The sequence below is a fragment of the Podarcis gaigeae genome (assembly GCF_964106915.1).
Source record: "Podarcis gaigeae genome assembly, chromosome: 9".
NCBI lineage: Eukaryota > Metazoa > Chordata > Lepidosauria > Squamata > Lacertidae > Podarcis > Podarcis gaigeae.
The window spans coordinates 56600532-56622489 of NC_139685.1; the positions used below are offsets into that span (position 1 = coordinate 56600532).

The window sequence follows — 21958 nt, forward strand, 5'->3', positions numbered from 1 at the left end:
CTGGGAATGGTGCAAGGTAAATCTGAAGCAAGTTTTCATTGTATTTCAAAACATAACCTTCGTCTTAGTAAGGTAGAATTTTTAAAACATAATTAGCATGGAGAAAATTGGCTTTTTAGAAAGAACAGTGAATACCATATATTCAGTAGCAGAACAAGCCTGTGTTACTTTCTAAAGTCATTTTGAAACCATGAGTTACAAAGCAGGCTTTCTAAACTTTCATTTTTTTGAATTTTTTTTAAAAATACCAGTCTTCCTGTTTCACATTTAACATTAAGCTGAGGTCCTTTGAAAATAAACTCAGTAGATTTCCAACTCCGACCCACATGTGAACTGGGTCCTTTTTTCTGGCTCCCTGAGGCTCATTCACATAGTGCTAAATCTTGGTCTAACATTATGTGCAAACCAGCCTCTTGTGTTGCACTTTGGAAGTGCTGCGCTTGGGAAACGTCAGAAGTACAATTCAACTGCTGCTGATCCTCAGTCTCTATCTCTCATCTCTCTCCCATCCCAGCTCCATTTTTAGGAGTAGGCTGGGACTCATCACATCCACCCCAAAGGGGTGGGATGCTCACCACGGCAAGTGTGGCAAACATATGTTTATGCTGGGCATATAAATATGCTACCTACTGTGCAAGTCTAAATCAATTACTCATTTGGTGTGCGCTGAAGACCAGCAGTCATTCAAGCAGATACAACATTTGATAACATTTTCAGTTAGCTTGATACGTAAGCAGCCGCTGTGTCTAATAATGAGACTTCGCAATGCCTTAGTGTGTTTCGTTCCCTCCCCCCTTCCGACATGATACCCTCATGTAGACATAGCACTGGTTCCCTGAAAATTATGGTTTTGTAAATTGGGAGTCCGATTCACCATCTTCCATGTGTGTCAGCACAAACTAGGTTTTCTCTTAACCATGGTTTGAAAGCCCACTTCAAACTGATACTACACTCTACAGTGAGGATTCGTATTTGTTACTGATACTGAGAACCAAGGTTACAAGGAAGTCTTCTTGTGTTAACCGTGACTTGCGTAGGTACACATTTCACTGGGTCGTTGTTTAACGTGTTACGTGGTGGAAAGTTTTATTTCTGCCATTGCTTTTCTCTTTGCTACTTCTCAGGACCGTAACAATGCAAGGCAAATTCACGAAGTGGCAAGCCTGCCTTTCTTTGAAGTATTTGTGGATGCTCCATTGTACGTTTGTGAGCAGAGAGATGTGAAAGGCCTCTACAAAAAAGCTCGTGCTGGAGAAATTAAAGGTGAGCTTTCATACCAAAGTTCTTTTATGGTGTCCCAACTGGGGCTGTTGGGCTATTGCCTACTGTACGAATGAGCTAATGACAAATAAAATATAATGCAGGCCATCTGCTCTCTGTAATACTAGGGTACGGAAGAGTACCCATTTAATTAATTTCTTACTTTTATATCTTGCCTTGCTTTTTTAACATGGAGCCCAAGGTGGCATAAATGTAGTTCCCAAGTGCTCACCTACCCAGGTGCTGACCAGACACAGACCTGCTTAGCATCAGAAAAGTGGTGGTCTCATATGCTATGTCTAAGCATATATATGTGATAGAGACACAACCCAGTAACACTGCAAAGAATCCAAATGGAACCATACTTAGCTGTCGTAACTGTTACTCATTCTCCCTGAGAGCAAAATTATTGATTACTCTGGCTATTGTTTACTCTGGATACAAAGCTGCTTTTTAAAATCCAGTACCTTCTCTCAAACTGCACATGCCCAACAAGATATGCTGTCTAAGCATATATATAAGCAATATATATATATGCACACACACACATTGCCCAGAAGTGAAATAAAATTTGAAATTACTGATATATCATCCTCCACAAGCTTTACTTGTAACTCATATTCCCTGTTCAAAAATGTGCTTATGACATTGTCTTTGTCCACAAGAAGATTTACAGTGAGACAGAAGGACCCTTTTAGTTACAGTTCAGTAATTATTTTGGGATGGACCAGTAAAGACCAGGAATGTTAGATGCAAGCAAGCTTTTCAGATAAGTAGCTGGAATAACATATTACAGCAGGAGTTTAGAAGACCCGTCTGAAAAGCAGCCTCGTCCTATGTTCTGTTTTTCTCCCCCCCATTCAGGTTTTACTGGTATTGACTCAGAGTATGAGAAACCTGAAGCCCCTGAGCTGGTACTCAAAACGGATTCCTGTGATGTCAATGACTGCATTCAGCAAGTTGTGGAACTTCTGCAAGAGAGGGTATGGAGTCTTGTAGTGCTGACTTGTAAACATCTTGTGAAGTTGCCAGCTTAATATTCACTGCACATGTAAACGGGCTTATTGAAAAGTAGGGGGTGCAACATTTCGTCCCTTACTTGGTTAGATTCATCGATTTAGAAACTTCCAATGGAATGGCAACTCCTGTGTATTTTCCAAGAACAGGTAAAATGTGTCCCTCTCTTCAGAAGTGTGGTTTTGTTAATATGCAGGCTTCTGCAGATCTGCTCAATGCAAACTTGCACCATTAATCAAGTTAAGTTTTGTTGCTTGTTGATATCCTTTTTGAGGGTGGAATTCATAATAGTGCTAAGAATATTGTCAAGCAAACATTTCTACTTGCCCAGTGGAGTGATCCCCACTTTCCTCCCTCATGTGCTTTGTTGGGGGGGGGGTTCTTCCCACTCTCCAAAAAGGGTTTAGTGGAGAGGTGGGGGAAGCCCTGAGGTGGTAGCGGAGGTCCTTGCATTGACTTCTGCTAGTGGAATGGAGTAGTTGAATCTGGTGAAATGCAACATTAGTCACATTTGAGTGTAAAACCCCTAAAACCAATGCAGCGGGTCTAATTCTATCGTGTGATATCCAACAATCTATATCTCGCATCAGTGAGCAAACAGTACTTCACCCGCCTGACTTCAAATATTTCAGTCTTCGCAATGTGACAGGAAAAAGGGCAGCAAAAGATAAAACCGAGAGCTGCTTTCGCATTTAGTGCTTGAGCAAAGCTATTGTTGGACTGCCATGGTAAGAAGTGATGATCTTACACATTCGGCTTATGAAGGGATAGCTGCAGTTACTTCATGAATAAATGGTATAATATGCGAACTGCAGCTTTTTTGGTTTTATTGTTACTGGGCTGACTTGCCCCTCTTGTAATTGGATCATTTGAGGGTGGAGGAGGAGTGCCTGTATTAAAGTGTCTGTAATAAACGAACAGCCAAGAGCTTTGCAAGAGGAAAAGTTGTTCCGTTCTGAAATGGTAATTCCCAAAAGGCAGGTTGTAGCTGCTACCATGGGCTTCCAGCTGTGAGTGGTGCAGAGATCATAGTGGAATTGCTTGAATGAAGAGAAGTGGGGAATGAATACACAGAGCATCAATAAAGAGAGACTTACGGCAGCGCTCTTATTTTTGGGAACTCGCTTGCCCCCTTGTCTTAAATGGAAATGGACTGCCTGTTTTTTGTTCTTGTTTTGTAACACTGTGAGTGAATGAAAAGAAAAGAAAGGCATGTTGCTGTCCTTTTTTTGTATGTTTCTGCTACATTAATGCACATTAGCAAAATCACTATTTTACTTTGTAAGTCATGGAGCTCTGTGAGATCCTTATCACAGGAAGGAGAAAGCAATTTGGGCTTGTATATGGCTGCTAAAACATAGTTTAAATGTGTTTGGCTGATCCATGTGGAGGCTCCCATTGGGTACCCAATGGAGATCCAACAGTAAACAGTGATTACTTTTCAACTTTTTGCAGTTTCTATATAAGCTGCCTTGAGTCCCAGTCTGGTAAATAACCACCACCTAGATAACTTCCTCAATAAGAGAGGGCAAACCCCCTGGTATGTTACTACTGTGAAAGCTATCTTACCTCCACTGTTGGAAGTGGTATGCTTCTGAATATCAGTTGCTGGTAACTCAGGAGGTGAGAGTGTGGTTGCACTTGGTCGCTAGTTGTGGACTTCCCATGGGTATCCTAAACAGGGTGTTGGACTAGATGGGCAACTTGCAGGTTATGTTCTTACAACTTACTGGAGAATTTCAAAGGCATTTAAGAATTAACCCCCCCCTCAAGTCAGTGAATTCACCTAAACTCTCAAACTGCTGATATTCCTAGTACCATTAGTAATCCAATTTATTTTGTTGTATACTTGCATTAGCACTTCCATTTGATGCTGCTGATTCAGGTTTCTGCTGATGCCCACAGTTGTTTTTTATTGAAATAAGTTTCATTTCACACCATTTCAGCTCGAGAGCCAATGTGCCAGTATGAAAGACTCCCTGTTTTTGCTTCATGCTTCTTAAATTGCTTTTGACCTGTGCGGCCATGATGGTTCTGCTTAGAGACTGCACATGTTCCATTTTGTTCCTCTTATTGCAATGGGAAGAAGATGACATGTTTTTAAACTCCCTAGCAACTATTGCAATTCGGACCCAGAGGAGAGAAAGCAGTCAGTTTTGAAAGTTTGCTCCAACAAATGTTCTCAGCTGAGTTCTAAACGTGCTTTTCCTTTGTTTTGTCACTCAAAATAAATGGTTAGGTAAAGTGTCTCATAATATTTTTCATTGCTGTTATGTCAGACTTGGGTGAAATATGGTCTCTCTGCAATTGATATAGCTCCTAGGATGTAGCATCCTGGAACTTGCCATTTTTCAAATGAGCATTGTTCACCTGGCTCCATCCACATAGAGCTCTAGCAGATTCCTCACCCAGCCAGCTGTCCAAAATGGCTTGTGCTGAGCTGTGTGCATTCAAGTGAAATAGTTGGAAACTACTTTTCTTGGAGCCTTTTCAAAACCCTTCATAAAGAGGTTGTCATTCAAATGGTAAACAAAAGAATTCAAAGCCTAGCATTACCAGAGATGGAAATAAGGAAATATTATGGGTGCTATTGGCCATGCTTGTTGGGAATTCAAGTTCAGCAACACCTGCCAATAAATGGTACATCGGGACACCAGGATGCAGAAAATTGGAAACTTTCAGATGCCGCCTCCTTTCAGATGGGAGATTCCCAGTTCTTTCTGAGGATGCTAGGAATTGAGTTTGGGACGTTCTACATGCTAAGTAGATGCTTTATCCCTGAGCTATAGCCTTAAAGTAAGAAATCGTGGCTCAAAAAGAGCAGTCAAACCAGAAAGGTTTTCTGCATTGCAACAGAAGTTAAAATATTTATGCCCCGAGATGCAAAATGTTTTACTCATGTGACCAAACAGAATCAGATCATTCTGGCTGTAATCCAACACAGACTGATACTATCGGTTTTAAGCATTTCTGTATTGTGGCCTTTGACTTCTTTTGGACACAGTTTGCAATGTGAAATGTACATGGCTGTTAAGGGACAGGCAACATCCTTGCTACGGAACAGATCCTTTGCAATTATTTATTTCAATTTATATCCCCCTTCCTTTCAAAGGAGCCCAAAGGAGATTGATTTAACTAAATCTAGGGCTTTGTTCGTGCAATGTCGTGCATGTCACCTGGTGTATATATAGTACAGCTAAGTTCGTTATTCTAGTTACCTCTGCAATGTGCATTTTGTAATCTTCCTGTGGATATGCACTTGATTCAGGCAGTGTTAGAATTTTGTTAGGTTCTGGATAGCAGTTAAAAAGAAGTTACCTCTTGTTGCTGCATTCAGTTTTAGTGGGTGCAATAAACATCTTTTGATTCCTAGTCCTGAATAATGAATCAATTAATATTGACTTAACAGCTCATTAAAATGAATAATAAGAATTTTATTATTTGTACCCCTTCCATCTGGCTGGGTTTCCCCAGCCACTCTGGGTGGCTTCCAGCAAAGATTAAAAATACATTAAAATAACATTACACATAGCATTGCAGCTATGTAGATAATAGTGTCCTTTTTATGATGGGGTGGTTTTGCATTTTCTGACTTGTGATAAATGTATTGGTAAGTCCAACAATCGCAGTGAAATGTGGAACAAATGACTATGTTAAGATACATTTTAAAAGTAACTTGGAAACACATACACTAAGTAGAAGAATAGATGCGTTGCCGCCCTACCCTATGTACCTTCCCCACCCTCCAACTCTCCCCCCCTTTTTGCTTCCCGACCTTATACTGCATGCAACACTAACGCCTCACAACAAATGAAACTGAGTTGTAGAAAACAAAACTTGGAAAAAGAGACAATGCACGTAATTCTTTTTATAAACTAAGACATATTTAATAAAAGTTTTTGTTAAAAAAACACCTCTAGAGGGCTTCACCACTAGAGGGCTTCCAAACACCGCATTTTTCACTGAGCTGCATGTGACTCCTAAGAGATGAGGTTCTTGCCTCTGTTTTTAATCTAAAGCGATGTTTTAAAAGTTGTATCTGTATGTACCAGGAGCATTAGATTTACTAATGCTATAAATTACTTGAATGTTTAGCCTTTTCATGTAGTCACGGTTTAATGTTCTGAAATGTATTTTGTGCCCGTGCACAAGTCAAGCTTCTCAACCCAAGTAGCGTTGAGATGCTGCTGGTGTTTGCATCTTGGGCTAAGGGTGAAGTGCAAGTATGTACGGTGATTGTGCCTTGTGTGTGTCACATTTATGGCAGTCAAGATAGTAGACTCTGCAGTAGTCACACAACATGACCTGATTCCCATGTTTGGAACAACTTCATAAAGTGTAAAAAAAAAATGCTTTAATAATTTGCTAAAATACTTCCTAAAACGACTTGCCTCTATGCTTGTTCTTTTACTTTCAAAGCAGACGACGATGAAGGAGCTTTTAATATTATGTGGCTTTTAACAGAATGCTCATTCCTAACAGTTTGATTGGAAACACTCTTTAACTAAAGCTATATTTTTTGTTTTAAAACAAGGCACACCACATATTTAGATGCAGTCTCTTATATCTGTCTTGCCCACAGGCTTTCTGGCTATATACTTTAAAATATAAACATTTAAAAATAGACTTGTAGTGTTCACAAATAAAACATATGCCCCATGTGAAAAACGACTGTTCAAATGAAGTCCTTTAAAAAACAAACACTGTTAAAATGCTTTGTTTCTAAAACTTTTGCCGATGACTATGTATTTCTGCAAAATAGCAGACAACATCTTTAAGGCCGCTTACTAATAGACTTTGTCCATCAGGTGTTATGAAGTAAAGAAAGTAGTATTAATTTCAAAATAGACATAGAGTCTAGCAATAAAATGATTCGACTTCATTGTTAACTAAACGGGTTCCTTGTCTGTAAAGCCTGAGGGATATTTGTTCTCCGGAGCTCACTGACATCTTTTGTAGAGACACTAAAAGCAAGAGATACTTGCATATCTGCAAGCACTGAAGACTAAATGTGTAAATCGCTAATACATGAATCTCAGCTGTGCTTGGATCTGTGTGCTCCAAAGTTCTTTTAATAACACTAATCTGGCTGTGACTGGGACTTGTGTTAACTGCGATTCATGTCCATCTTGTTTTTGCAATTACAATGGGGGTTCAGAACCAGTTTTAAGGGTCCAATCTGATCCTCATGATTATAGCTTATCCTAGCACTTTTTTCTTTCTTTTTTTTTGCAAAGACTGCCCCTAAACAGCCCCTGCTTCCATAATTCTTTGGGTCAGGATACAGCATCTGATTTGGATGCAGAAGGCCTAAGGTTCAAGACCTGTCATCTCATTTCATTCATCTTTTAATTTCTAATCCACCTTTCTATATTACTCTACACAAGGCAGTTTACAAGCTGAAGAAACAGCAAAGATTGCACAACTTACAACAATCTGATCCGATACACAAATGTCATAATAAAAACATAACTTTGAAATGAACAACTTGTATCAAATAAAGTAATATTCAGTAATCCATTGGGATTACAATAAAATAAAATAAAATATCAGCAAATAAACGAAAATTCACTCTTAATTGCAATAAATATTTTCTAAACTATAATAAATAAAAATAACAAGTTACAGTGCATAAAATAACACAGTACAACTTGAGAAGCAAAGACACACACTATCTATCTCTATCATCTATCTATCTATCTATCTATCTATCTATCTATCTATCTATCTATCTATCATCTATCTATATCTATCTATCTATCTATCTATCTATCTATCTATCTATCTATCATCTATCTATCTATCTATCTATATCTATCTATCATCTATCTATATCTATCTATCTATCTAATCTATCTAACATCTATCTATCTATCTATCTATCTATCTATCTATCTATCTATCTATCTATCTCCCTGAACTTCAGATTGGCTGGGAGAGAATCTCATCTGAAATCCTGGAGAGATGCAGCCTGTCGTCATATTCTTGAATGGTCTGACTCAGTGTGAGGCATAATTCTGCATTTCTGTGGATGCAAACTTTTACACATTTAACCCGAGAGCAAGCCCCATAAACCTCCACTCTTGGTCTGTAGGTTCATATTTTTTCTTTAGTATTTTTGTGCAGATCCGTAGGATGCCACCCTATGATGTTAATTACAGAGATCTAGATTGTAGTGGTGGTGGTGTCAACAGCCCAGCCAAAAATAGTATGTGCTTCATCTGAGGCAGCTACCTCCTGGACTTTCCTGTTGGAAAGGCGGATGGTTTCGCCACTTTAGGACAGAGTTGTGTAGGGTCCCTCTGCCAAACGGTAGCCAAGGAAGACTCCTGCTGGCTTCTTCTGTGGGAAAGGATAGGGCAAGGAGAAGATTGCCAGCTTGGCTCCTTTGAAGTGAGGCATACTAGACATTGCTATCCAGCTGATTGGAGCAACCCATGCTTACATCCTGCAGGAAGGCTTGTTGCTTGCCAAAGGTCTACACCACAGTCACCAGGGTCACTGAAAAAAATATTAAAAGTTGGGTTCTTGGGAGTAAGGGCCCATGAAACAAGCATTTGTCCCCCCAAATGGACAACACACCATTTTAGAGCCCTTTAGAGACATTGAAACTGGCCTCAGTCACTGCTTTCTTCCTCAATCTTTTGCAGCCATTATTCTCAACAGTTATTTATAAAATAAAAACTAGTGGAACATACCACTACCATTGTAAAGTCAGCAACACTGCTTACCTTTGGGTCTGACAGTAGATTCCTTTCTGTGCAATATTATGTATGTTAAAGCTGCCCAGATGCTATGAACTGAAATCTGAGTGGCAGGTGTTTGCTTTCATTTTGTTAGTTTCTAAAATATTTTGGTAGATGCTCTTTGGATAATCAGTCAGTGTCTATATACAGCCCATCATCTTCCTTCTACAGCAATTGCTGTTTCCTTCGGGAAGGAATTAACATACAAATTTCTGAATGAGGTTCTCATCGAGCTGTTTTCTCAAACTATGCTAATTAGGTTTGGATAGAAGAATCCCCTGTGCATCTAGTTACTGAACCTTTTGACAGATTCCAAGCATATTGGTGTAGATGTTCCAGACTTGTGAGGAATGGAAGAATTTAGGAGCAGACTTCGGTTTGTGTTAAGTCTTTTGAATGGCTGCCTTATTTTAAGACACCCTGCAGTATATTTTTCCAGATTCAGAATCGAAGCATGATAGACTTTCCTTTTTTTTTAAGTGCACAGAACTTTTGGATAGGGGGAGGGTGGGACAAAGAGGCTGCTTAAGCACCAATATTTTAACATGTTTTAAGTTACTTATAGCATTTGAACACGTCATTGGCGAGAAATTTAACTTTGTGGTGACTCTGTCACGTTCTTTTCCCACTCGAATGTTGTTCTGGTTGTCTGTGTCCTCCTCTGTGCTGTCTGGCAAATGTTGAACTGCACTGTTTTTTGGTTTTTTAATTCAAAATGTTCCAAACCAGGCACCACATTTGTATTGTCTTGTGCCATGCTTTTAAGTCTTAGCTGTGATGAGTTTGGGCCATCACACAGTAAGAAAGGGGAGGACAAATTTATCACCATATAAGGTTTAGATTAGAAAGTGGAGGGAGGACAAATAATTCTTAATTCCTTTGTTGTCTCTCATGAAGTTGGAGGAGGAGGTACAAAGGGGAAGATGTATAGATGTATGGTTCTGTCCATCGGTTAGGAGAACGAATGTCTCCCTGTGCAGAGTAAGCAGCAACAAAGGAAGTAAGGTAAAGGTAAAGGGACCCCTGAACATTAGGTTCAGTTGTGAACGACTCTGGGGCTGCGGCACTCATCTTGCTTTACTGGCCGAGGGAGCCAGCGTACAGCTTCCGGGTCATGTGGCCAGCATGACTAAGCTGCTTCTGGCGAACCAGAGCAGTGCACGGAAACGCCGTTTACCTTCCCGCCAGAGCGGTACCTATTTATCTACTTGCACTTTGACGTGCTTTTGAACTGCTAAGTTGGCAGGAGCAGGGACCGATCGACAGGAGCTTACCCCGTTGCAGGGATTCGAACCGCCGACCTTCTGATCGGCAAGCCCCAGGCTCTGTGGTTTAACCCACAGCGACACTTGCGTCCCTAACACAGGAAGTATGAGCCACCTATTCTTTTTTTCTATCCTAGTGTACATTGTTCCATCAGTTTTGTCAGTGGGATTGCTAGTGCAGGTTGATAATGCTGGGGGAGCAGATATAACTGGACAACTGCTTCTTTTTCTATCATTCATTCAAGGTAGGGTGCGCCTAGTTCTTCCCCTCTTCATTTTATATGCCCAACAGCCCTTCAAGGTAAGATATGATGAGAGCGTGTAATTGGCCCAGAGTCACTCCATGAGCTTCATGGCCGAATGAGAAGGGCTTTTTTTCTCGCCAGAACTCACCAGAACTCAGTTCCGGCACCACTCAGGTGGGCAACATTGCCATTGTAAGAGAACAAGGGAGGTGCCCATGGTGAGTTCCATAATAATAATAATAATAATAATAATAATAATAATAATAAATTTTATTTATACCCCACCCTCCCCAGCTGAAGCCAGGCTCAGGGCGGCTAACAACAATAAAATAATACAACTTTCTAAAATCATTTCATTATAAAATTAATTCAAATCAAATTGATGGCAACCATTGGGCTAGAGTTCTGTGAAGATTGCCAAAGGAGGGGGTCAGGCTGTGCCCTGGCCAAAGGCCTGGTGGAACAGCTCTGTCTTGCAGGCCCTGCGGAAAGATGTCAAGTCCCGCAGGGCCCTAGTCTCTTGTGACAGAGTGTTCCACCAGATCGGAGCCACAGCCGAAAAAGCCCAGCCTAACCTCTCTGTGGCCTGGGACCTTCAAGATGTTTTTGTTTGAAGACCGTAAGTTCCTTTGTGGGACATACCAGGAGAGGCGGTCCTGTAGGTACGAGGGTCCCAGAACCTCTTTTTCTAGAAAAATAGCACTGCACATGAACATTTGGACACCGATCTCCCAGGTCTTAATCTCAACACTCTTAACCACCACCCTGGGGCTTGGATTAAGCATTAATGGGTCTGGTTGAATGCCCACTTTTACTGTAGGGATGGGCAATTGGTTTCCTACCTAGGCTCCCAATTCTAAGACATCTTCTTTTTCCTCTGTATATAACTTGTTTCCGTTTAACTAGGCCTCCCACTTATTTTTTCATCAGATTATTTACATTCTTGTGGAGAAAGTAGGGTCGAGCCTTTCCTTGGTTGAGATGTCAGTTCAGCCTTTTTTGGCTATAAGGGAAGACAATGAGACCTCTGGGTATAGGGCGGTATATAAATTCAATAATAATAATAAAATGACCATGCAATCTAAACTAAATCTACTCAGAAGTAAGTCTTGTTGAATTCAAAGGGACTTAACTCTCAATTAACACCAGAATGTTTTAGAGCCGCTGCTGGATTTTTTCAGTGATTTTTCAGAGATTTAAAAGATAAAAATGTTTCTGCAGATAACTTGAATGGCAAAAGCACTAGCATAAATACAGCTAGTTTTAAAAGGCAGCAGGCTGCTGACCTGCACCACCACCATTTGATATGTAGCATGTAAAATAATAATATGAAATTTTAACAACTTTCACCTTTTTCTTTCAGGACATTGTACCAGTGGATGCCTCTTACGAGGTTAAGGAGCTGTATGTGCCTGAAAACAAACTTAAATTGGCCAAAACAGATGCAGAGTCTTTACCTGCCCTGGAAATAAATAAGGTAATATAGGTTTGCAAAGGCCACAAAAGTATTTTTACTTGTCCAGATAGAACCTGTGTTATTTGTGGCACATTGATCTTCCAGTCTGCAAAAGCTGTTTTGCCTTGGAGTCTTCTCTTGCTCACCCCTTGTGATCGGCTAAGTAACGATTTGCAAGCTTGAGATAGCAGGAATTGGGTTCTGTTTCCATGATTGAATTTCAAACTACAATTCTGATTGTTCTGCCTTTCAGCCATAAGTCTATCCCCCCCCAATGTGTCAGTGCTTTGGGACAACTTGCCTTACTTTAGGAAGTATCTTATTGATATCACTGAACTGGCCTATTTTCCCTTTCTAACTAGTCTGCCACTGTCTCCAGTAATTTTTCCCCCTACAGCATCTGTATCGCATCTGAGTAGCCGGTAGTTTAATATAATCACGTTTTTGAAGTTTTCAGTATGCTATGCATTTCCTTTTTTCCACTTCAGTTTACGGATTTATGCCTCTGTTTTGATTGGTTAGCTTTTCTTTCTGCAGTCCCGAATTTGATTGTTGACCCCTGTGGCATTCCTGCAACTTCATTGATCCCTTCTTTGTTAATGGCTACTTGTTTCTGTTTATCACTCTGAGCGGCTGTGTCAAGATGCAGTAAAGCAGTGATGGGGAATCTTTGGTCTAATACTATCAACTTTCCTGCTTTAGCTGGATATGCAGTGGGTACAAGTCCTGGCGGAGGGCTGGGCAACACCGCTGAATGGCTTTATGAGAGAGAGAGAATACCTGCAGTGCCTTCATTTTGACTGCCTGCTTGATGGTAAGACACCTTGAAATTTACATACAGCAGCACCAGATTATGTTGGTCATGTGGGCGGGCTGTGGATAATCATCTGGTTTAGCCTTTTAAAAACATAGTTTGTCATAGGTCCAGTAAAAAATTCAAAGTCAGCTTCATAAGCTACTTCAAACCATGAGTCATGAAGCTAGCCTATTAAAACTACCCATTGTTTGTTTTTAAACTAGAATCATTGGTTTGAATGTGATGCTAAGCTGAGATTCTTCGAAAGAATCTCGGCTGGGTGTGAGGAAAAGGGGAAAGCTTTGCCCAGACGTCTTGAGGCTTGTCCATGTATTCCAAAGCCATGTTTTTGCAAATGTGGCTGCTGGTAAAAAAAACCTCCTCCTCTCCAGGGTTTTCCCCAAGCAATAGGAGACTGTGCCTGCACCGGACTGATCTTTCCCCTGCCCTTTTCATTTCTCTCTGTGTTATGGGGCACCAGGGGGCAGGGCAGCTGGTTGCAACAGGAGGGAGAGACTCCCTGGATTCTTCAGCAGCCTGTCTCATCTGTTTCCTGGTCCCCCTCCTCTCTTGCCTCTGAGTCTGTTCTGCCTTCTGCCACAGTCTCTTCTTGCTCACTAAACACTGTTTCCCCTTCAGCTTCCGACATCTCCTCCCTGCCAGTTTGCTCCCTCTTCTTTCTCTGACCTTACATCGTCCCACCACCAATCCCCTGGTTCTGAGCCTTGTTCCCCTAGGGGGTTCCTTAGGGGGTTCCCCATCTGGTGCCTCCCACCTCTCCTCAGCATCCAGCCAGACCATGACATCACGTATGGTTGAAACCACATACGTGAAATTCATTTAAGATGCGCGCGCGCACACACTCAACACACAGAACTCCCTATAATATAAACGCACATGCTTAAATATATTTATACACACAAACATATTTATTGATTTATTTTGTGGACTAAGGTAAAGGTAAAGGTCCCCCGGCCCGTACGGGCCAGTCTTGCCAGACTCTAGGGTTGTGCGCTCATCTCACTCTATAGGCCGGGAGCCAGCGCTGTCCGCAGACACTTCCGGGTCACGTGGCCAGCGTGACAAGCTGCATCTGGCGAGCCAGCACAGCACACGGAACGCCGTTTACCTTCCCGCTAGTAAGCGGTCCCTATTTATCTACTTGCACCCGGGGGTGCTTTCGAACTGCTAGGTTGGCAGGCGCTGGGACCGAACGACGGGAGCGCACCCCACAGCGGGGATTCGAACCGCCGACCTTTCGATTGGCAAGTCCTAGGTGCTGAGGCTTTTACCCACAGCGCCACCCGCATCCCCTAGGGACCAAAAAAAAATCATCTAGATGTCATTGCTGAAAAAAAGAAGGAACCTGCCAGGAGTCCAAGGGTCATAGTGAGTTTCATAAAGGAGTGAGAAACATGTAAGAGAAGAGCTAATATGTCAAATGCATGGATAGCCATCTGCAAAACATTTACTCTACAAATATTGTAACCTTGTATACTAAAATTTGTTTCTTTATTGGAAACAAATGTAGTTCTAAGAATTCCAGGTAATAGCTTCCCGCAAGCATAAAATCAACTGGCAATCGTTGAAGCTTGAAGTGATAAATGCAGAACGTTTCTTTGTAAGGAAATGGATATTTAAAACAAACCATGTATTGTTGTAGGATCGCCATGCATTGCAGCAGGCTGTTGGGTGTCAAATTCGCAAGACATAGACAAAAATGCCATGTTCCAGATTAATTTTGTAGGAACTCCCTATTAATATGTGCACAAGCTTTTTCAGCTTGAGCATAAGTTTTGTCAGTGCTACAGTAGGTTCATATTTTGGAGATCTGTTCTTGTTATTAACATTGATTTATTAATTGCCTTCTAAGTCAGTGTTTCCGAAGCTTGGGTCTCCAGCTCTTTTTGGACTACAGCTCCCCTAATCCCCATCTAGCAAGACCAGTGGTCTGGGATGATGGGAACTGTAGTCCAAAAACAGCTGGAGGCCCAAACTTGGGAAACACTGTTCTAAGTGAAGGAGCCTGCCTGATGCCAGAAGGCAGTGTTTTCCAAAGTGTAGGAACTGCCACAATGAAAGAGCGATTTATTACAGGACAAATGCTATGTGGCCATGCCAGTTTTGCGGATCCAAGTGGTTGAATGGGTATATATGTACTTTACCATAGTACTTTTGACATTTGAGAGATTATTGTATTATTCCTACTCATTTTTATGTGCGCCGCTAACCACCTTAGTAGAAGTAATAGTGGGGAATGGATTGCATGTCAAGTAAGTGTGTCTGTGTTTATACCTACCCCTGCCAAAATGTGAACTTCCTTTTATTTGCTCAAAATGCTTCAGTGGGTGCTTCCAACTTTTTTGTGGCAGTTGGGTATCTCTTAGCTTCCAATCTTGTGGATCACCAGAAGGAAAGATGTGTCTCTTTGCCCCAGGCATTAGTTATTTGCTTCAACTGCATGACAGTAAGGCAATTTCAAGCCAATATGGCAGGGACAGTATTAAGAACAGTTTGTGTGCTCTACTCAATTATGGAAGAGCTGGGACTTTGCTAAGTTTTTACTGTTGAGTTGGCAGGTTTTTCCACAAGGCAATCCTGGGTGTATCTGTGAATTGATGGCTTTGCAACTCTTCCAGAGAACCAGGAAGCATTGCAATGGCAGCCCGAATGCCGCATGTGTTTGGAGAGTGCAATTGCTATTTGCTTTGCAGTGAGAATGAATGTTAGAATGAGAGAGTCTTATGCAACTTGATTCCGTCTTCCAGCTCGGGGCAAGGGATCTCCCACTTGTACCCACAATAGTTTTGTTCCTTGGTGCCTTTACCTAGATACCAGTATGGAGAAGTAAAAAAAGTATGCAAAGGATTCCTGAGACAGGGCTATACCTCAAGTGAACCCAAGGCTAGGTAGCCCTGCTATGCATTAGGAAAGGGCAGGCTCTCAGAACAGTAGGCTTTTAAGCATGTTTTTTTGCCAGGACACCTTGATGACTTTTCCGTTTAGATGACAACTACCATTGCGTTGTTGTTTCTTCTTTTTTCACCCTACAGGGGGAATCATTAACCTGTCAGTGCCTATAGTGTTGACAGCCACAACGGAAGACAAGGAGAGACTAGATGGCTGCACAGCTTTTGCTCTGCTGTATGACGGTCGCCGTGTGGCTATTCTTCGCAACCCAGAGTTCTTCGAGCACCGGAAAGAGGAACGCTGTGCCCGGCAATGGGGGACAACATGCAAAGACCACCCTTACATCAAGGTAGCCTTTTGCAAGGCTTGCTAACCTGAAGCCCTTAATGAAGTTCCATACAGAAGTGCAAGGAATAACCCGTATGCAAATCACAGCCCAGATTCCAATCTTCCCTAGCAAATTCTCTCTCCCTTTTGGTACATCCGACTGTTTGTGGACGCATTCTGTGGCCATTCAGAGCGTGGAAGCCTGTCTCGGATGATCATGTGTGCATATATGGATAGATATGTGACAGAAACAGATTTAAGATGAGCCCCGTAGTCTGCCAGGGAAGATCAGAGAGAATTTTGTCCTCTCCTGTGGTTTATAAATGTAGCCTTGTGTGCAAGAGACATAGAGGAAGCACACCAAAATGAATTACTCAGCAGCGATGACAGGAAAACAGCTGGCTGCTCTGCTTCAGGGCTTGGCTCAGCCGGATCAGAATATTTAGAGCCCAGTCTTCAAGTTAATGATTTTTTTTTTTATAATGCTATGTTAATTGTTAAATGGCCCTAATTCAGGTCATAGTTCAAATTCTTAAATGGGGTAGAATGCCAGTTTTGCTGCAGGCATGCTTGGGCAAAAGTGGATTTTGTGGGGCTGGGTTGGAAAAAAACATCACGTCGGTGGGGCGGGGGAGAGAACTGCCTCGCTCCATCTATGGGGCAGGTGGGGAACTGAGTTTGTCGCCCCCCACCAACAGAACGAATGCTCTGCCCCAACCACTCGTTGCCCTAGGTCTGGCCTCTGCCATAGGCCAGAGGAGCAATATTGTAGGATGAGTTGCAGAACATGTATTCAAGGAAGGCAGAGAGAGTCTGGCGTAGTGGTTAGAGTGTCGCACTAGGACCTGGGAGAGCAGGGCTCCAATCCCCAATCCGCCATGAAGCTCACTTGGTGACTTTGGGCCAGTTGTTGCTTCTCATCCTAACCTACCTCACAGGGTTGTTGTGGGGATTAAATGAGGAGGGGGAGAACCATGTACACCACTTCGAGCTCCTTGGAGAAGAAAGTGGGATTTAAATGCAGTCAATAAATAAACAAACAAACCACCAACAGTTTGGCCCCAAGTGGAGACAAAGGCCCGTTTCCAACTCACCATTTTTGTTATGGCATTGTCAAACTGATCCCCTTCCTCTGCATTTCTCTCACCCCACCCCCACCCCAATTCCCTTGTATATGTTTTCTTTTTAATTTGTGAGCTTTTTTTAAAAAAAAAGTGAGTTATTTTGGGGAAAGTTGGATGAAAATAAATATGTGAAGTATAGCTTGGCGTGATGGCGCCAGGCGCATATAGTAGCTCTGTTGCGAACTACGTGAGAGCATCTTAAGTAGTCTTAAAGCGTCAACAGTGGTTCCTGATCTATTTCTGGGCCCAATTCAAGGTGCTTGTTTAGTCCTGTTGGATCACTCAAAGGCATCTTGGTTCCAATAGTGGCCAGCTACTCCTGTTTCCAGCAAGTGGCCTTAAGTGGTATGCTGAGAGCCAGTGTGGTGTAGTGGTTAAGAGCGGTGGACTCATAATCTGGTGAACCGGGTTCACGTCTCCGCTCCTCCACATGGAGCTCCTCATACGTCTCTGAAGTCTCTCAGCCTCACTCATCTCACAGAGTGTTTGTTGTGGGGGAGGAAGGGAAAGGAGAATATTAGCCGCTTTGAGACTCCTTTGGGTAGTGATAAAGCAGGATATCAAATCCAAACTCTTCTTCTTTTTCTCTGATAGCGGAGCAGAATTCAGTCATTGTAACTATTGGCCATTGATAGCAGTGCCCAATCCCCATATCTGAAATTCAGAATTTGCAAATTGCAGGAATAGTGTTGCATGCTGTTGAAACAACTCCCTTCCTTAAATTTCCTAGATGGTCATGGAACAAGGGGATTGGCTTGTGGGGGGTGATCTCCAAGTCCTTGATCGCATTTACTGGAATGATGGCCTTGACCAATACCGTCTCACACCTGCTGAACTAAAGCAGAAGTTCAAAGACATGAATGCTGGTAAGTTATTGCATGAAGAGGGGTGGTTTGAAAGAGAGCGAGAGACAGAGAAATTCATTTCCCGCTGCCCAGAAGCTTGCTAGCAATGTCTCTTTCAGCAAAGGGCAGCACAGTACCAGTGGGATTTTACTTTATTTTCCCTTTTTGTTTTGAACAAAACACAATTTCTGTGATTGCAGTCCTAAAAAAGCAGTAGTGAAGGACTGCGGTCAAAGTAGTTCTGAAAGTGTTTGCTTGCCTTCCAAAAGTGATCGGTGGTGGTAACAACTTTTCAAACACCTTTGGTGATGTGTGCCCAAGTTTTGCTGTACCTTTTAAAAGACTTGCCAGGTAAATCCCAGCATGTGGTGAGTCTTATGGTCTCTCTCAGTACTTCGACTGTTTTGCCTTTGTTGAATTGTCCTAGATTTTCTTGTGAAAGCAATAAAAAAAAAAGTTCTTGCAAAGGAACAAACCACATGTGTCTCACAGGGAACTCAGAGTGCGATGAAAGGTATTACAGTTTTTCTGAAAAATTAGTTTTGGGAATAGTTTTGCTAGCTTCACAGCCGAGTTGAGAAATCCGCAGCCTGTTAGGTTGTTTGTTTTGTTTTCCATTTTTGTGTTTCGTGTTAGAGAAATAAGGAACAGACCAAGCAGTAATAATCTGGCAGCTGATTGTTCTGTGCTGTTTTAGCTGGGGTAGCGAGAGCAGCCTCCTGTACAGCTCTCAAAAGGGTGCTTGGGGGAAGGCGGCTGAAAACAGAGGCAGGGGAAAAATAAAAACCAATGTTCTTCTTTGAAATAACCAAATTATAATAGGTAGGACCCCAAGCTTGAATTAATTCTGGCTTTAGATGGGAGAGAGGCGGGTTAAATCTCCATCGGTAAGGTTGATATTTAAGGGTGAACTTTTTTCTTTGAATTTATTTTGGCCCTGAGTTATTTCTTTAATAGGGCAAAAGGGCATGGCAGCATATGTGATGGCGTTGTGCTTAAGGGTTGGGTTTTTGGAAGACAGTACTTTTAGAGTTACATAATTATAACTGGTAATTCATTCACCTGAGTTAGCTTTATTAAATATATTTCAGAGTCAGAATGCAGATATCTTATTTAAATCTCTCATTGTTTATCCACTGTTGGCCCGGTTTTGGAAAGACTTGGAAGGGGTATTCTTATCAAATTGGCTTAATGGAGCTTGGCCCGATGGAGAAATTGAATAACAAAATATGGTTAGCTCATGAACGAGACACAAGGACTCATTTACAACTGACTACATAAATAAGGGAAAAAATTCTGATTATTTTTTTTTTGAGACATCCAGACTTTTTGTCATTGTTCTGTGTCTTTAGGCTGCTGATTTTGTATTCTTGTGCTGTATTTTCACAAGAATTTTTGTTAAGGGTTTTGTGTGTTAATTTTCCAAAAAGTCCATAAAGTTATTTTTTAAAAAAATAGAAATAAGTTTTGTGCATGTGTTTGCAGGGGGAAGGAACTTCTAGTAATGAGGAGTCATTCTAGAAAACATTCTCTGGAATATATTGGACCTAAAGTATTGCTACTGCACTGTTAGTTTTACTTAAATTGGTCAGCTCATTCAATCAGTTAGAGCTATGAGTAGACAGCTTGGGGTACTACAGATGTTCTTGGACTACAGCTCCCATGATCCTTCACCACTGGCCATGCTGGCTGGGGCTGATGGGAAGTGGGGTCCCATCTGCATGGAATCTCATTAGCTGCCGCAAGCTAGAAGTTAGGTAATGAAATTTAAAACCTTCCGTTGTCTTAAAAAGAAGCCACTTGACATTTACAGATCTTGAGTAGCTTCTTTGGAAAACCAAACATAAGACGAGAACTGAGCTGCTGCACTTTTCTGTAGTTAAAAATGAGCAATGAGTAGAAACAGGACTTGTTATACTTGGGTTAAGAAAACGGAGGCTCTAGTCCAGTGATAGCAAGTCATGTGGAAAGAGATTTCAATGCGTGGCAAAGTTGAAGTGGGAAAACTCTCTCTCTCTTTCTCCATTATGAAAGGGAGAAGCATCTTTTCTCCCCCCCCCCCCCCCGCTTCTCCCTATGTAGGGTCTGATTCTTTCCAGTTTTGATAACTTCTAAAACATGTTTAGGGCAAGGGGGAACTCGCTGCTCCTGTAGCAATGAGTATTTAATTTGGGGTTGTTGTTTTTTTGTGGCATGCCTATAATGCATACAAAAATTCCCTTGATTCAAGGGAATATGTTGATCGGCCAAGCCTCTTTTGATTCTTGGCTTTGCTACTCTTTTATTTTCATCCATTTATCTAATTGAGAGCTATTTAAATATTCCTGTCAGAGCTCTCATCGCTCAGTTCGCAGCATTGAGACATTACACGACCAGTGATGAGATGCGGTAGCCCTGTGCTGCTAGGCTGCCGTTTGAAGGATCCTTGGCGCCAAACGCAGGTGACAATAGCGCTGGCGAAATGTCATATGATTGTAGAAAATGCCAGGCAGCCAGCCACTGGCTGAGACTTTAAATATTCCCAATAGAAGTACAGCCCTGTGTAGTAGTGTCCATGGCAGCAACTTTGTTCTTTGATCTCTCAAATGCTTGGCACAGGCAAACAGACAGTTGTGTTGGCGTATCTCTCTTCAGTCGTCTGGCAGGGTTCCTGTCCCCCACCCATTCCTCTCCCAGCTGCATTGGGAGCGAAGCCTTTCTGCAAATGATAGACTGTGCAAGGTCTGAAACCGAGGCCTATAGAACATTGCAGGCTGCTTGTCGCTGACGGCTTCTGCCTGAATTAATAACCGTCAAGCATATTGGCATCTCTCTCTCTTTCTCCCCTTAGACGCTGTCTTTGCCTTCCAGTTGCGCAACCCTGTGCACAGCGGACATGCCCTGCTAATGCAAGATACTCATAAGCAGCTTCTGGGTCGAGGTTACAGGCGCCCAGTCCTCCTTTTGCATCCTCTGGGGGGCTGGACAAAGGACGATGACGTTCCTCTGTCGTGGCGAATGAAACAACACGCAGCAGTCCTGGAGGAAGGGATATTGAACCCAGAAACGACTGTGGTGGCCATATTTCCTTCTCCCATGATGTATGCTGGACCAACTGAGGTATAACGAGTTGTGTTTTTGTTCTTAGTTCATCCCAACTGATTTCCCTGATGTTCGTTTGTCAATATGGCCTCCTTCGGAGACAACCACTACACTCCAAAATCCTTGCGTGGTGGTTGCACTGCGAGGCGTTTCCAGAGTTTGGTTTCAAGGCCTTAAATGGGAGGTCCTTCAGATAGTTCCTGTTTACACTTAAAGGGGCTTGTTGCACCATCTCTTCCTCTTCCCTTTATTTCAAAGGTCATATGAGTGCTCTTTAACAGGTTGAATCGTGGCCAAAGCCGAAAGAGCTGGGTTCTCTTCTTATTCCAATGTTTTTCGTCTGATCTACATGGAGTTGAGGAAAACAACTGAGAAGGGAACATGCTTTTGGCAGGCTCCTTGACTGAGCAAATGGCTCCGAGGCATGACATGCAGTGCTATAAAGATGGCTTTCTTTCAATCTGCGATTTAGAAATATTTGAGTTGCTTATTGGTGGGGATTAAGCTTTTTTATACCCTATTGCCATTTTGCATTTTGTAAAGCTTTTGAGATCGTTTCACTTGTGGTCCCTCCTAATTGCTTAAAGTCCATTTACTTTTAGGCCATTTACCTTGCTTACTGGGGTGGTGAGTAAAATTCAAGCAGAAGGCAGAACCACATTAATCCCAGGATTCAGGTGAAAGAAATCTTGCCACTTCTTTTGATGATCTTTCTAATCTGTCTCCTATCTGTAGTTTGAAAGAGTCTCTCACTTGATGGACTCTTCAGCCTAGGGGAGAAGACTGGACTAAGGTGAGGTGGCATGTAGGATAGTAAAGGCAACTTGGGATTTCTGTCCAGGGAAATTCTACTAAAAAGGTACTAAACTCATAGCGTCAAAGCTGT

The 21958-nt window shown here is 42.0% G+C and overlaps 1 protein-coding gene across 1 annotated transcript in view; it reads left to right on the forward strand.

Annotated features, from left to right (window-relative positions):
- Nucleotides 1–21958, forward strand: part of PAPSS1 (3'-phosphoadenosine 5'-phosphosulfate synthase 1) — a 49287-nt gene that overhangs the window by 14697 nt on the left and 12632 nt on the right. Inside the window, exons 4-10 of the mRNA XM_083756553.1 lie at nt 1125–1263; nt 2125–2243; nt 11897–12010; nt 12692–12803; nt 15839–16044; nt 17877–18012; nt 20822–21090. Coding sequence (XP_083612679.1) covers nt 1125–1263; nt 2125–2243; nt 11897–12010; nt 12692–12803; nt 15839–16044; nt 17877–18012; nt 20822–21090 — 1095 coding nt within the window. The remainder of the gene's footprint in view (nt 1–1124; nt 1264–2124; nt 2244–11896; nt 12011–12691; nt 12804–15838; nt 16045–17876; nt 18013–20821; nt 21091–21958) is intronic.